Here is a 16,879-nt window from a genome sequence, read left to right on the forward strand (position 1 = left end):
CTTTCTTCAGACTTTGGTACGAATTTTGGATGTAGATTTTTTCTATATTTACAACTTCTCTTGTTGTTAAAACGTTGTTTCTATTATACAATGGAAACGAGAAGTTTTGGTTTTTTAAATTGGTTTATACAGCTCTTATTTATTGTTGTTGTTACCAACATCTCATTTTTTACAAATTTTTATCCTACAATAGAAAGGAGATTGTGGGTTTATTTTTAAGGTTTAAGAAGCTCAATATATAAGAAAATATATAAGTATACTTTGTGCCGTCATTTTTGTTAATGTATTTGTATTTTGGTACAAATTATGTGGATTATTTTGTTATACTAAATAGTATATTAGAATATATATGAGTATACATAAGTATATTTTATGTCGTTAACGTCTATATAAAAGATTGTTTTTCTAAGTTAGGTATATCAGTAGTACATATTTATAGTAGTAATTAAATTACTAATTAAATAAAATTAGTAATATAATATAATAATAGTAATTAAATAAACTGTCTAATTAAACAGAGGCAGTTATAATTCTGATTTACAGAATTCTGCAATGAAAACCAGTTATGTAGCTTTTTTAACATTTTGTTTAATTAAAAGCATGTATGTAATTTTAGTATTAAATAAAAACAAAAACAAATTTTTGGCTTATTTAATTGTGTACTAGAAAATGCATACACGGGTTAACGACTGAATTAAATCTGGCGCTGAGATGTCATTATCTCAGTGCAATATTTAGTAATTTGCCGTGATAAATCAAAAAAAGTTGTGATGACCCAGGACCATTTTAAGGGTCATTTAAGGAGTAAAGAAAAACACTGTCGAAAACTAAACTAAACGGTGCCCATGTATTTGTCACAGACAAATAGCACGTAAATCCCGCCTAAAAAGCAAACAAAAACCCGTACATTTGTCAAATAAAGTTGTAAATTATTATCGCAAAGGAACCCGGACAGTGCAGGGAGAAGAGTTGAAATATCCATCCCGAAAGTTCTTTTTCCGGGTGAACACTCTGCAGCGGCTCGTTGATTCGTCCTGGACCATTAAGCTTGGACAATTTTTAGTCCTTTCTATCGTCGGCCATCTCATCTGCTTCAGCTCGTTGCCGGAGATATACGCAACTGATATTATTTTCGCTGAACTCGCCGAATCCGGCTCCACGCTCTACGGAGCTGTTTATTTTTGTGGACCGGCCCTTTTAAATTTCTTTTTTATGACATCTGATCGCGCCTCGCCCCCCGTTGCGGACGTTGATGATTAGTGCCCAAATATTTGACAGTCAGTAACGAGAAGAACCCCGGTGCGATTGACTTAATAGTCGGGCAACCGGCTCGATCCGGAACCGGAGGGACCTGCAGAGGGGGTGGCCGATCGAGTCCCCCTAGCCGAAGAAGAGGAACCGAGGGGGGCAACGACGATCCGCCGTTTCGCAGCGCCTTCTCCATTGTTCCGGGGCGGGCGTCTTTGTCCGCCCGTCGCGTTCCGCTTTTGTTTCGAAATTAAAGACCGATTCGGCGCCACGCGACGTCTTCGCGCTTCTGTCTTCCCTGGTCCCGGTGTTTAAGCTAATTTTATTGCCGGTCCGGGCTCGTAACGATCGTTGCGCCGCCTCCACGGATAAATATTGTTTTTTGTGCAAAAGATATTTATTAGGGCGACGCTTAAGGACGGAGGACGGGGACGATTCGTTCCACTACCGAAGCCGAAGATTTACTTCCTCGGTCCCGGTCGTCTTTGTTCCTCGGCGGACAATAGTTTTAATGGATTCTTTTAATGGGTGTTTTTTCCGTAATGTGGCGGATGCGCCGGGCTGTTTGCGACGCACCGCCACATTACGGAACCGTTTCAAATGCGGAGGCGACGGTTTTAATTCGAACGGGGCCTGCGGCACGTCGGTTTGTTATTCCCGTACCGTAGGCCGTTTGACCGAATAAATTTTAATTAGACGATCTTGCCGTTCGGCGCCGGAATAAAAATAAATAAGAATTTATCATCGGGGCGGACGTACGTGAAAAGGTCCGGTTGTTGCCATCTGGCACGTGACCGGCCGTCCAAACGAGCGGAAAATGGAATTAGGACCGGTGTCCGCCCACGGCGTCGCAAAAACCGCGACGCTGCCGGCGCACGTGTTTAAAAAGGTGCGACGGCGGTTCTAAACGGTCTTAAATGAATTTTCGAGGATTCAAATCAATTTCTGTTGGGAATATTGCGAAAGTGGGAGAGGAAAAAAGGAAGTCCCAACTCAAACAAACTTCTACGTCTGCTTTAAAATTATTTTCACACGTTTTTTTCTCCGAAGAACTGAAAATAAATCTTTATCAAATTATACAAGATGTTTCGTAGTTGCATACTACATTTTTAAATAAATATGTATATTGAGAATTATATATATATATCATTTGGTTGTAGACTAAAATAATAACTTTCTGCCACACTACTTTAAAATTACCCATTGAAATATTTGCTTACTTTGGTAAGTATTGAAAAATTACTTTGTTTTGTTTTCTTTTCATTTTTATATATAATATATATTATATTTTATATATATATTTTATATATTATATATATTATTTATAATATAAATTGTCCAAAGCTGCTTAGTTAAATTGGCTTTCCTGTTCCTCTTAAGCTGACTAAAAGTAACAACTTGGAAACAAGTAGTAAAATTAAAATTTTGGCTTCCATTTCATTAAATATATTTTTGATTCATATTAAGAAAGGTGACTGTATGTATTTGGAAATAAAAATTGTCCATATTATATTAGAACTTCCTTAACCCAAATTTATTTAACAATTTCTATTTAAGTCAATTTTTTAAAGAAAAAATTAAAATTGGTTGTTACAGAGACTGTCGATTTCTATCGACTTCTGTAAAAACTTAAAACATTTAGTATTAAAATTTGAAATTTCATAATGTTTGAATTAAAATTATCAACATCAGTCTGGTTTTCACATCTATTGACACTCCGAGCAACAATTATATGCATATTTTATTATACAAATATATTACGGGCTGAACAAAATCATGACAAAATATAAATACAATTTAATTGAAATAAAAATTAATATACAATCATATTATTTATGGATAGTATTTGTATTTACTTAAATTTCAATGTACTTGATTATTAACATTATTTTAATTATTTGCATCATTGTCATCATTAATTTCAACAATACTTAGACTTTTTGTACATTGAATTATTGCATTTTGTTCTAAATAAGATAACTAAAGTAAGAAATGAAAATGTTTGATTCATCTAAGTATCGTGTAAAAACGGCCTCAATGTCATTTTATATTTTGTATTACTGAGTTCTCGATTATTCGACATGGTCATTCAAATGATAGTCAAACAAATACACTATATCAACAATGCACAGTATATAAACATTGAACTTTTCAGTAAATCCATTCAATTTCCCTTATAAGATATATAAGCACTATACGTCAGCTGTATAGATACAGATATACTGCTATAAGCATGTCGGTGACGCGAACACACGAGACATCATCCATCCAAAAAGTGTCTAAGGCGCCCAGCACACTGCGCATGCGTCACTATCAACACGATTCCCTGGTTGCTAACCAAACTTTGAACAATTGATGAACCAGCATGTTGGTGACGCGAACCCATAAGATTTTCCCCTACGAAAAAGTGCCCAACGCGGCTAAAGAAGTTTTCATTTCAAAAATGTATCAAAAGAAATATTTTAACTCAGAAATTTAGATTGTGGACATTTAGTTATAGACTAAGGAAATTATCTCGTAGGACAGCCTACTTTAAAATTTTACCCACTGATAATATCAGCACTGAATATTTAATATGAAAAAACTCAGTTTTTCGATTTATTTTTTTATAATATAAAGTTTTGAATTCATATGGCTTTCTTATTCCTCTTAAGCAAATTAGGAGTAACTACTTTTTTATGTGAATACACGTCGTAATATCTGAGATACGTACAAATTGTTTTAAATGAATATTATCATTCATGTTAGCAGAGCCATTGGCCATGTAACTTTTTCATGTGAAAACAAGCTCAAAACAATAACTGAGTGATATTTAAATATATGATAATAGATATTCTTGCACCCCTAATTATTATATTTTTAATATATTTGGTGTTAATAAAAATAAATAATAAATAAAATATTGATAAGTAAATATTTATTTCAGGGAATACTGCAGTGTGCAATTTTAAAATATCAAATCGAATATTCTGTTGTATTGCTACAAAAATTTAAAAAAATATTAACAAATGCAGCTTTGATGTACAATACAACAATATAATGACCAACATCTTATCTCCTAAATAAAAAACACAAATATTCAATAAAATCTAAACACAAATTTTCAATTTGAACATTTGTATCTCGTATGGCTTAGTAATAACTATAAATCCATTTATGTTATGGGCATCCTGTATGTAAGAAAAAAAGCATTGTAAAAAAATTAATTATCCGGAATAATTAGTAAAATTCCTTATATTAAATTAGACAAAAATTGCCCAACTAAAACTAAATTCATTTAAACAAAAGAGCCAACCGGTGTAATTAAAGCCGAACGAAAACATTTAACAAAACTTCGCCAATTTTCCAAGAACCGAAATTGAAGTGGGTCCCCGTCAGGCTCCAAATTAAAAATACATAAAACGCATCGTAATAAAATATGTATATTACTTTATAATAGCCCGGGTACTTTGTATGGAAGTTTCGTAATGGGGTTGAGTGGGAAAAACTGTCAAAAAACGCGGCGGTCATGAATATTAACGACGACGGAGTTACGTCTGCGAGACACATTTTTTTTTCCGCCCCCTCCTCGTCCACCTCCACCTCTTCCCTTTTGCCCAGATCGTAATTGAAAGAACAGGCAATTATACAGAGCCGGTGGCCGTAAAAAGAAAAGTCCCCGGTAATTTCCACGACGACAACGGACCGAGTCCTCCTTTTCCGGGCGGCCCGCGCTGAAAGGACGGATTACCTCGACCGGCACATTGTGGCAAAAATGAACCAACAACGGAGCGCTGGAACTTTAATAGTGCCTCAATGCCGGCGGACGTTTAGTTTTTATCGATTTAAGGAGATTTGGACCTTTGATGTTAACCGCACTCCTTTTGTACATAAAATATATAGAGCGGTGGACAACTCGGCAGCCACACAAGTATTTCAATATGTCTTTAATGTTCTTAAAACTTATACAATTTGTGTAATACGTTGCTGATATTGTTTAACACTTCAATTTTGTACTTAACCCCCCAACCGAAGAGCTGGAGCTTGTAATATTAATCGAAAAAATTGGACTACAAAGGAAATATATCGGTTGTCATTTGAAGCAAATGGTGAACCGGAATTCAGTGCACACAATCAAGGGCTGTATTGTTTGGGGACAATGTTTATTTAGAAATTAGCGTCGAAGGTGGTCTGTGACAGAACAAAGAGACATTAAACTCGATCTTCTCTGATTGCAAGCTATGCACGTTGTTACTACTGGTGCCATTGTATGTGAGCCCGGGATGGATTGGCTGGTATTAATCAGACCGAACTTTAATTAAATAAATTGACCGTAATTTACGGCCCAGAATTATGTATTTATTCGTCCGCGAACATAAAATGTGACAGCCATTGTTTTGCAAAGGACAACATTATCACCGGGAACTTAACAACTGAATGTAAAATTCATTTGTTTAATTTAACATAATTAACTCGATAATTGAGCATTTGGTGGTGTTTTTGAAACAGTTAACGGTTCCTATTTTGTTCGGTCTAAAGTTTTCCCCAGATTTCGCACTAGTCCTCATTAAAAGTTGTAATTGAATTGGCCCCCGAACCGATATCCTAGCACGGCCATCAAACACGTTTAAAATTGTGATCCCGTCGAAAAACGCACGCTCCAAAACGGAAAATAAAATCTCATTACATAAATTGCAACGGACCGCGGTGTTTTGGGAACGCGACAGCCGTAATGAGAAAATGTACCGGGGGAGCCATGTGTCAATGAGCGGAATATTTAAACTCGACGACAATTTATTTAAGGCGACACAAGTTGTTTTCAGGATTTCGGGAATCCGACGGAGAATTTTATGCAACCAAAACGAGACGCCCTAATTTATTACCGCGGATTGCTCACCGTATTTACGATCGCCGCACATTCGTAGAAATTCTGCTCAACACATCGGCAAACAACAAGCCGGAGAAACTTCGATACGGTTAAAAATCCGGTTGGAATTAAATTCATGCTGTTTTCGACGGATTTAGTGCCAACACAGACTTGTTTTTGTAGTTTTTAATATCAAAATTTTCAATTGCAATCGCACAATAGTTAATAATGCTTTTTGTTGTTGGTTTTTGTGCAGTTCCAAAAGCTTTTCTAATAATTACATATGCGAGTTTAATTTTATATCCTGTGTCAATGAGGGATTGTTTTTTATTGTTTGACGCAAATAGGTTTTGCCTTTTTTACAATTAGATGGCATATTAAAAATTATTAACAAATATTAAATAATTTTCATAAAAAATTAAAATGTGTATCTTTGGATGCATTAAATTCAAATGAATATAAATTTTAATAAAATATTTATATTTTTAATTTTGGATCAGAGCTTTTATTTATTGTTGTAAAAGCATTATGTTTTATTTACATATTTATTTTATTTGTGAAATTCAAAATATTTAAAATATGTTATTTTAGACTTCTATTCTGTTTTTATAAAAATATATAAAAAAATAAACAATCTGCGTTTTTCATAAAAATAAAATAAGTCAATATTTTCAGATATTTTTAATTTATTTATTTGTTATTTATCCAATACATATTTGTTTTAAAAATGTATGTTATAATCTTTTATTATATTTAATTTTATAAAAAGTTCAAAAAATTTTTAAATTTATATTAAAATCAATATATTATTTTTGAAATATAAAAATATGTAGTTATTTATTATTTTTAATTTTATGAATCTTAGTCTAATATAATATAATAATAAGTCACTATAACTTTTAAAACAAATATATTTTTAAAATATATGAAATTATTTTATTTTAATAAAAAGATAAATAAAAAAAATAATATTTTTTTTCATATAAATAAAATAATTTTCAGAAATTATTATTTTATTCATAATTTATCCTAAAGCACACAACTATAAATATGTTTTTAAATATATATTATTTAAATATAATATTTTTATAACTACAAATAATTAAATTTATTCAACGGTTTGCTACTTTTGTTTTAAAAATATGTAGTTATTTATTATTTTCAATCTAAGAAAGACCTTCTTATTTTCACTAAATATAAGTAAAAAAATGTGACTTAAACATTTATCAAATAAATATACCTTTTTTTAATATACTACATGTCCACTAAGTCAACATTTTAATTTTAAAATTTAAATGTTGAGTCCACTTTTGTGTAAATTGTGTAGTATGAATATCATTTATTATTCAAAAAATACATAATATAATAGAAACAGAATAAACAAAAACAGAATAGAGCAAATTTTCTTTTCAATAAAAATTTATTAGTCATAGAAAATTTTCTAATCAATGTAATTAACCAGATAATAACTATTGTGTCATCTGTAATCAAAACCAATCTCCCAGTTTTGACCTATGAACAAATACTACCTTTATTGTTAAACGAAATAATGTGAGACATGTAATTTATTAGGTATTATTTTAAAAGAATACGCTTCATTTCCGTTTGTTTATTTAGTAAAACGACCTTTATTATTCGAAAATTAATTGCCGCTGAGTGACTTGAAAATTACTCCTCATTACTTAACTGTAAAAACGTTGTTTTTCCTTAATTTCAATTTGCTGAAGGATTATTTTTCAACTGTACTATACAATTCTCAATTAGCATTCAAATGGAATTTACTTCAAAAACATTCAGTACACTAGTTATGTTGAAGTGTCGGTGTGGAGATCTGCAAGCACCTGGTTTCGTGGTGGCCGGCCCCGAGATAAATCTGGACCATTGAGTGCCTCCGCCCGCCGCCTCCGCCGTCGTTCGTGACGTAGTCCCCCCCGTTTCCATGGCGACGGGCGCACCGCGTGACGTCAGCCGCTCCTCGAGTGCGATGGGCGTCGGCAGCGCCGGCCGGGTACCGTTCTCCAGTCCTGCCAGTCGGCTGTTGCTCTCACACCGGTCTCTGTGTCAGGATTCTAGGCCGATTGGAAAGTGAACGACGGGAATTGGTCACGTTTCTGATCGACACAAATTTTAATTGGTTCATTCGCATGTGAGTTCTATAGAACATTTCTATATCAGTAAATTCATACGTTTACATTAATATTTTATCATCAATTGACAAAGTTAAAACTGAAGAAATTATTTATAAAATGAATGAAGGTTATTTAATGATGTTTAATTCTGATGTACGGTATCTTAGAATCTACGCCTGTAAATTGCGTGTAATTGTTCTGGCAAACGCATCGCCTTCCATTATCAATTCTTCGGCATCGCACCGAACGACTTAACGTTCGTTCGCCGGAAAATTCCTGAGGTGAAACCCCTTACGGTAAAGACAGGGCAAGGCGAGGCGCAGTAGGACGAAGTGGGAACCTATATTTACCCCCGGCTGACCCACATCCATCGTGCACTGCGAATAAACCAAACCCCCAATCCCCACCCACGGCCCGCCGGACTCCGACGGCGACGCGCCGCTCCCAAGGCCCGGACTACGCGGGCTTTTGTTCCGCCGCAAAAATCCAAAAGGCGATGCCGTCACGTTTTTGCCGCGGCGTCGGTTTGCGGGAGACTCGACAATTGTTTTCGACTAGGATCCGGTTAAATCTCGGTACTGCTCCCGATGGGAATTGCCGGTTCTACGTCCTATGCGTTGTATTATTTGATATTTTTATATTTTTTCTGGGGTTCATTCATTCTTGCTACAATAGAATATGAAGATGAATGAACTATTTCGTATTAACTAACAAGTTAATACAAATATTAGGTACAAAAAAAAAAGTAATGCTATAATATATAATAATGATTTATTTGAAAAAAAAAGAAGTACACAAGACATTCTAAAATAGGTGGTCACAATTTGGGAGCAATTAGAACACGTTGAATAATGAAAAAAGTATAATTTTCAAAAAATTCTTTTTCTTATATTTTCATAACCTTTGATACCACTGTGTTTAAATTTCGTTCTCTTTCTCTACGCCACAAAATATTTTTCAAAATAATCAAGTTTTTCATATTCTTTGTACAATTTAAAAGAAAAAATTAATTTTAATTCTGCCATTTTTCAGTTTGAACGTCATTTTAAATATGTTCAAAATATTTCTTGTGTTAAAAATTGTGTATTCAAATGCTATAATTCGTGTCCAATTTAAAGCAATAAAAGCACACGAAAGTCACATTGCCAATGTGATCTCGTACATTTGATTGTTGATTACATGGTGAATTTTTTGCTAAATAAACATTATTTTAATGGGATTATCTTATTTTAAGTAAAATAAATCCGATACCTAATATTATTGTTATTAACAAATATATTGTGCGTATCGCCCTTAAAATGTTATAAATTATGTAAATCACCCTTAAGAGATTTTAACATTTTTTATTTCAAAGTTCACCCGCATATGTCGCTACTAAGTTATGGTAATGGTGACCATCACAGAACACTGTAAAACACAAGAGGTTCTATAAGAAAGGTAAAAACATAATAATATTTCATAGCATTGTTTCAGTGACAATTACAAAATGAATTTGATTTTTTTATAAAAGATATCAACAAATTAGCAAATAAATTGCAGTAGGAACGGGATTCAAATAAAAACATTTGCGCGGTTGTCATGCGCAGACACAAATATCTCACATGGCGGGATTTTGTCATGTAAACAAATAATTGTCTTAACCTTTCTGTCAAACTTATTCGAATTGAACTGTTTAAAATCATTAAAATTTCGCGTGTAATTACAATCATTTGAATAGCATGTCCTCACAAAGGTACAAATCCTCTGAACCAGCATTGTGCGAAGTATACAACAATCGCATGATGAAACAGGAGAAGAGGTTCGAAACGTCAAGAAAAATTTCGCCTGCTCTTCCAAAACAGACCAACACGTTAAGAGCCACCAGCCCGAATTCCAACAACTCAATGCCCTTGAAGAAAACCACCAAACACCACGCCACCAGCCCACCAACTAAACACATCTCTCGATTGGAAGAACCGGATCTGAAATCCAAGATGAAGTCTGTCAAGAAGTCAAACAATGAAACCTGGGCCAACTGCTTAAAAAACAATAAAACCAAAGATCCATATGGGTTCAATAAGTATGATCCCTTGAGATTGGTGCATTTTTTGACTAAGGAACTGAAGAGTCATGTGCAAAATATTTTGCCCGAAGATGATTGTACTCGAGATATGTTGGGGCAATTAGAAACTGCACTTAATAGAGTTCCACCTGAAGTTGCTACAGCTATACATTTACAACAAGCCATTGAATTTTTACCCAGATCTAAAAGTCATTCTTCTATTAATGATGAAAAACCTGTAAGTTGATATTTAGTTTGTTGAAAATATTTATTTGTTTACATATAATTTCAGGAAAAATTAGAAAAATCAAAAAAGTTGCAGTGCAAATCTATTCAAACTTTAACTGACAAGGAGGATGATAATTTACACAAAATGATGGTAGAAAATACTGAAAAGTTGGAAGCACAAATTAAACTGTTAGAAGAGACAGTAGAAAAGCTGAAGCAGGAAAATGAACAGAAAAAGAACAAACTTGCTGTTGAGAAAGACAATGTAGCATATTATAAGGGTCGTCTTGAAGAACTAGAGAAAAATCATGTAAGTAGTTATCCAAAATCATAATTCATTAAGACATTTTAAGTAAAAGTTGAATAAGCACTATTATAAAGTTAAAATTATGTAATCTTAGCTTCTTGAGAAGAGTAAAAAAAACGCTTCAGAAACACATCTCCAAATGAAGTTGTTGGAGATGACACGTAAGGATCTTAGTAAAACCTTTAATGCACTAAACATATCAAAACTGAAAGCTGAAACGCAATTGAAAGAACTCCAAATGCAACTAAAGATCAGCGAAAACGAAAAGGAGAAGTACATCGCGAGCCGCGACAAACAAATTGAGGAGATCAAGAGCGAAATGTCGCGCTTACAACAGGTGGTAAATGAATTACTGAAAGGGCTCTACTTAACCACCTTATTGCAAAAATAGTGAGTAGAATACGAGAGACGCTCTAGCAACGTTCACTACCTCCTGTTAGGTCTGGGTCTCTATTATAACATCGCCCTGTACTTCTCCCCCACTCGCCCATCTTCCTCTGATTTACATTATCTTTGAACTGTCGTGTTTTCAGGCCGAAACGGTCAACGTTAAAATCTACAAAATGGAGGAAGAGAAGTCCACGCTGGAGACCCAAATCAGCCAGCTAAAACTTCAACTGGCCGACGTGTCGAAGCCGCGCGAAGAACTGCGCGTCCTCATCAAAGAAATGAAGAAAAACAAGAGCGACACCGACGCGGAGCTAATGAAGCTACGGCACCAGTTGAAGCTGAGCGAGATAGAGAAGGAGAAGTACATGGCCGTGCTGGCCGTTCGGGACAGGCAGATAAACGAAATCAGAAACGAGATGTCGCAGCTCCAGGAGGTCGTGAACGAGCAGTTGATGGAGTTGCACAGCAACGCATTTTCCAATCTACCTTCGCAAACGTGTAGTGATAGTAAGTGTAGAATTTCAATCTTAATTAACGTTTCAAGGGGATAAGTCTCATAAAATTATTTGTCATCATCTTTTCTTTTTATTAAATATTTCTTATTAGTATACTGTTCTTACTATTGAAAAGCCATGAAGATTTAATCAATTTAATACACAACCTACAGATTCGATATTTCAATTTTTCTAGGTGATATAATATCAGAATCAAAAGAAACTGGTGATAGTTTACCATCTCCAATCACCAGAGGCAATCCGCGCTATAAACGCCAAGAAGAAATGTTCAAAAATATGCCGGAAGGTGACATAACAGACCGTGATAAGATCTTTGAAAATTTGATAGACTTAGAAAACGAAATTGATCACGTTAAACCTAAAGTAAGCCATGTCTGTTGAAAACTTTTTTACCTTCCGCCTACCTTTATCACATGTTTTGAACATTTGTTAATTTAATTTTTTTTTATTTCTAGGATAAAATTGATAGTGAGAAACCCCCTCTGTATGAAGCAACTAACTCTCAAGTCAGTATTAAGGATGTTTTGACGGAGCTGAAAAGGCAGGTCTATTCTGTGAGTGGACAATCTATGAGCTCATGATTATTTAGCTCTAAATTTCACGCAATCGTTCCAGAATCTCCGTGCTCAATGTATATTTCTATGACTTGTATTTTGTATATATTTATTATTGTGATCTTTAGTTGTAAACTATGTAATTAATTAAATTATTGTGACATTTCTTTATATTAATATACCTTTTATACAAATTGTATTTTTGTAACCTACTTTTTATTTTATAGAATCTATAATATCATTAAAAGCAGTCTATTATATAGTTTTTATTTTTCAATTATGGCTTCAACCGTAATCATATTCCTCATGCAACGCAATGAAACGTGGAAATTGCATCGTAATGTCCCCATATCCATTGAATGCACCGCATCTGCATTTCGCAATCCCATTCAATAGACACTAATCCATCCGCCGACTCCATATTCCAACATTCTCGTCGCCACTTTCCAGTTGTTCTTGGCAATATCATCCCGATAATCCCGCATCATCGTCTCCGTCAGAAATTTTCGGCTTAATTTCTCGCCGCGAACATGTCGCGAGAGGCCCGCGATATTCGGGACGTATCCGCGCAATCTAATCCGTGCGACGGATAACCGACCTGCATAATTCTGAATTTTCCTGCAACACTGCAATTGCACGGCTGGATGCAAAGGATGACGTAGGTATAACGTCATAACGGACCGATCGATATATGCGGTGACATGGATATGTACGTCATTCGCGGCGGCCAATATCAAAATTTATTTTAAAACGTGTTTCGCACGCACCGATCTATAGACACATGGTTAATTGAGTCGAGGGTGGTGCGTCTATTTCAGGAGCTTGCATAAAGTGCAGAGGAAATGGTAAGGTTTAATTGATGTGGGTGAGGGAGTTTGCTACCGTATTACAAGTTACTCCATGTTAAATATATAAATAGCCATCTGAAAATACGCAAGAAACGCTACTCTCTCGAAACAAACTACCACGATAAGAACTACGATCTCTAACTCCCAACAACTCAAGTTTTGTTGTGTTGAAATGCTTATAAAGAAATCAAACTAATCTCTCGGATGTAGAACCCAGATTTAAAAACCATGATGAAAGTTAGTGAAGAAATGTATCAATGAAATTTTACCCAAAAACTTAGCTTAATAGATATATTTAATTCTTTCATTTAAGTTCACAAGATACTAATAAAATAAAAAAAAAAATGAAATGATTATATTCGGGATGACTCTTTCTTAAACTAATAGTAAGAAAATACAAAAAAGTTCAAGGCAATTAAATTATTTAGTCCAAGTCTAAGGTGAAGTCTCGCAAGAAATCCAATAATGAAACTTGGATCAATAAATAATAAAAACCAAATAGGTTACTTCGAGATTGACGTATATTTCACCAAAGAACTGAAGAGACATGTGCAAAATATTTTGCCCGAAGATGATTGTACTCGAGATATGTTGGGGCAATTAGAAACTGCACTTAATAGAGTTCCACCTGAAGTTGCTACAGCTATACATTTACAACAAGCCATTGAATTTTTACCCAGATCTAAAAGTCATTCTTCTATTAATGATGAAAAACCTGTAAGTTGATATTTAGTTTGCTGAAAATATTTATGTGTTTACATATAATTTCAGGAAAAATTAGAAGAATCAAAAAAGTTGCAGTGCAAATCTATTTAAACTTTAACTGACAAGGAGGATGATAATTTACACAAAATGATGGTAGAAAATGCTGAAAAATTGGAAGCACAACTTAAAATGTTAGAAGTGAGAAAGACAATGTATCATAGGGTCGTCTTGAAGAGCTTGGGCAAAATCATGTAATAATGTAAGAACTTGCTGAGTTCGAAAGTAAAATGATAATAAATAAAAACTCGTATTTTTAGAAAAAGCAGTATGTAGTAAAATTAAAGAGTCGAAATCTGTTGAGGAAAATAAAAACTCATTAGAAATACAACTCCAAATGACATTGTTGGAGATGACTCCTCGGAATCTTAGTAAAAGCTTTAATATGCTAAACGTATCAAAACTGAAATCAGAAACTCAATTGGTGCAGAGGAAATGGTGAGTTTTAATTAACGTGGATGGAAAAGAGTGCTTTAAATGATCGTATTACAGGTAACTTCCTGTTTAATATATGAATAGCCCACTTAAAATACGCAGTCCCTTTTTTTATTTGTGTTTTTCAGCATGAATAAGGATAAAATTAAATGTATATCATTTTTATTCGTTTCAATAATCCCGCAGGTATTGAATTTTTCATTGCAAATACATTACACACTGTTGTAAAAATATTACCTGCTCCTCGTTTCCCACATCTCCGTGTGATCGTTACGGTTATATCTAGGCCATTAAAAACCCCATTAAAACTCCCGATTAAAATTCTAACAACATATAGGCGGTTTGCGATAATTCCCTTAATAAATTTATTGCTTACGCGATGAAAACATGCAAGTCCGTTAATCAGATTTCATTAAGAGGGAAAGCAGATAGATTAACTTATGCTTAGAAGTTTTTAGGCAGCATAAAGTTCACACGTGTGGTCATGCAACAGCTTGATTCTAATTCAAAGCCACCGTCGATCATTTACAGCCGACCAAAGTTATTCAAACACTGATGGGGGGATGATTAATGCCGAATTAAAAACTTTCGGGCGCTTTTTAAAAATTAAATATGACTAGATAATTCCAAACAAAACTTCACTAATTTATTCAGTCATTAAAAAAAAAGAAAAGTTAACGCCTCACCGCTCTATTATAATTAATGAGCGTTTTGCGGCGAAACACTCTAGCGCGACGCGCCCGAAATATTTTGAATTATGTTACACATATTTATCTAAATCGTGTGTGGCGGAAACGTTCGTTACACGTCAAACACATGCGAAAACACAAAAGGGGAAAACGTTTCGCAAATAATTTTCGCCTCGGCTCACGCTGGTGGATTTCATGAAATCAAATCCGTGTTCGAAACCATTCGGCATAATTGCATCATTCCCGGCATACTTTACCCTTTTGTTTATGCTACTTTTTAATGCTCGCTTAAGTGGCATATTAAATTTATCAAATTGTTCGAAAATATGTTTAAACGTTCAGTCCTTAAGAGGTCCATTTAGGCTTGGGCAGAGGATTTTTTAACATACAAATTCATCTTCATCTGAAGGAATTCGAAATCGCAGCATAAACTTTGGCATTGCTTTTAAAAATGAGTACAGTATCTCTTTAAAATTTTATGATTTATGAAGATAACCAACATATTTTATTAAAATAGTTAATATTTTGTATAATATTCTTGTCTACAAATATTTTGAAATACTGCAAGAGAAATTTGGGGTCCCTTTTCTTGGCACTGTATAGAACCATTACAGAAAATTATTAGTAAAATTCGTGAATAGAAATATCATGGGAAATGTAATGGAACCATTTTCCAACGATAATTTACCAGTGACTTGAACTTTTGTGCATGATAACGATGGGAAACATGCGTCCAAAATTATTCTCAAAATTGGTTAAAAGATAATCATCTTGAAGTTCTCGATTGGACAGCATAAAGTCCGGACCTGAATCCAATTGAAAGCTTATAGAACGATATGAAATCTCGATTAAAACAACAATAATCATCAAATTTGTATGAATGGTTGTATCTGAAAAGTCGGAGAATTTAATTTCAAATAAGCGCCTATAAACTCATATACTATATAGGGGAATATCTTATGGGTTCACGTCACCGACATGCTCATGACTGGCGCATGCGGAGTGTGCTGTGCGCCTTAGACAGTTTTTGGATGAGTGAAATCTCGTGCGTTCACGTCATCGACATGCTTATAGCAGTATATCTGTAGTTATACAGCTGATGTATAGTGCTATGTATATCTTATAAGTGAAATTGAATGGATTTAGTGAAAAGTTCAATGTGTATATTCTGTGCATTGTAGAAATAATGTTTTTGTTTGATTATTATTTGAATGGCCATGTCCAATGATCGAAATGATGCAAAAAATCAAGTACATTAAAATTTACTATACATAAATAATATGATTGTATATCAATTGATATTTCAATTGAATTGTATTTATATTTTATCATGATCTTGTACAGCCCGTAATATATATGAATAATAACAAACCATATAAATATGCATATAATTGTTGGTCAGAGTGTCAATACATGTGAAAACCAGATTGATGTTGATAATTTTAATTCAAATATTATGAAATTTCAAATTTTAGTACTAAAAGTTCTAAGTTTCTAGAACAGCTAATTTAATTTTTTTTTATTTTAAATTAAATAGGAATTACTTTGATGTAGATAAAAAATGATTATAGAAGGAATATAATACAATAATTTTACATAAAATATAAAGAGTTTTGATTGATTTTAATTAGTGGTGCTCCTTTCAAATTGTAATGTTTTACTTCGAAGGAGCCCTACACAGACTTTTGATATTCAGAAACCTATTTTGGAACTAAAAAGACTTAAAAATGATTATAAAATCTATTTATTCCATTTAAAAAAAATATTGGTGACGGTCCTGTTTTAATAACTTGGTAACATTTGACCATTTCAACATTTCATATACAATCGAATTGGATATAAAACCCAGTTTTGGCTAGTGTACGTGTTCCAATGCATTAATTAAAA

General features: G+C 33.7%; 1 protein-coding gene across 3 annotated transcripts; it reads left to right on the forward strand.

Annotated features, from left to right (window-relative positions):
- The first annotated feature begins 9,583 nt into the window (after nt 1-9,583).
- Nucleotides 9,584-12,457, forward strand: LOC109599270 (uncharacterized). Of its 3 annotated transcripts, XM_020015231.2 has the most exons (6): nt 9,584-9,660; nt 9,956-10,502; nt 10,557-10,802; nt 11,333-11,696; nt 11,880-12,067; nt 12,160-12,457. In XM_020015231.2, exons 2-6 carry the CDS (start codon nt 10,002-10,004, stop codon nt 12,283-12,285), a joined length of 1,425 nt encoding a protein of 474 aa, XP_019870790.1. In that variant the 5' UTR covers nt 9,584-9,660; nt 9,956-10,001; the 3' UTR covers nt 12,286-12,457. The 3 variants fall into 3 exon arrangements, with proteins under 3 accessions (XP_019870790.1, XP_019870791.1, XP_019870788.1); XM_020015229.2 differs by lacking the exon at nt 9,584-9,660 and having other exon boundaries at nt 9,846-10,502; XM_020015232.2 differs by lacking the exons at nt 9,584-9,660; nt 11,880-12,067 and having other exon boundaries at nt 9,841-10,502; nt 12,160-12,298.
- Nucleotides 12,458-16,879: the final 4,422 nt, after the last annotated feature.

The sequence above is a fragment of the Aethina tumida genome, chromosome 2 (genome assembly GCF_024364675.1).
Source record: "Aethina tumida isolate Nest 87 chromosome 2, icAetTumi1.1, whole genome shotgun sequence".
In the NCBI taxonomy this organism is placed as follows: Eukaryota; Metazoa; Arthropoda; class Insecta; order Coleoptera; family Nitidulidae; genus Aethina; species Aethina tumida.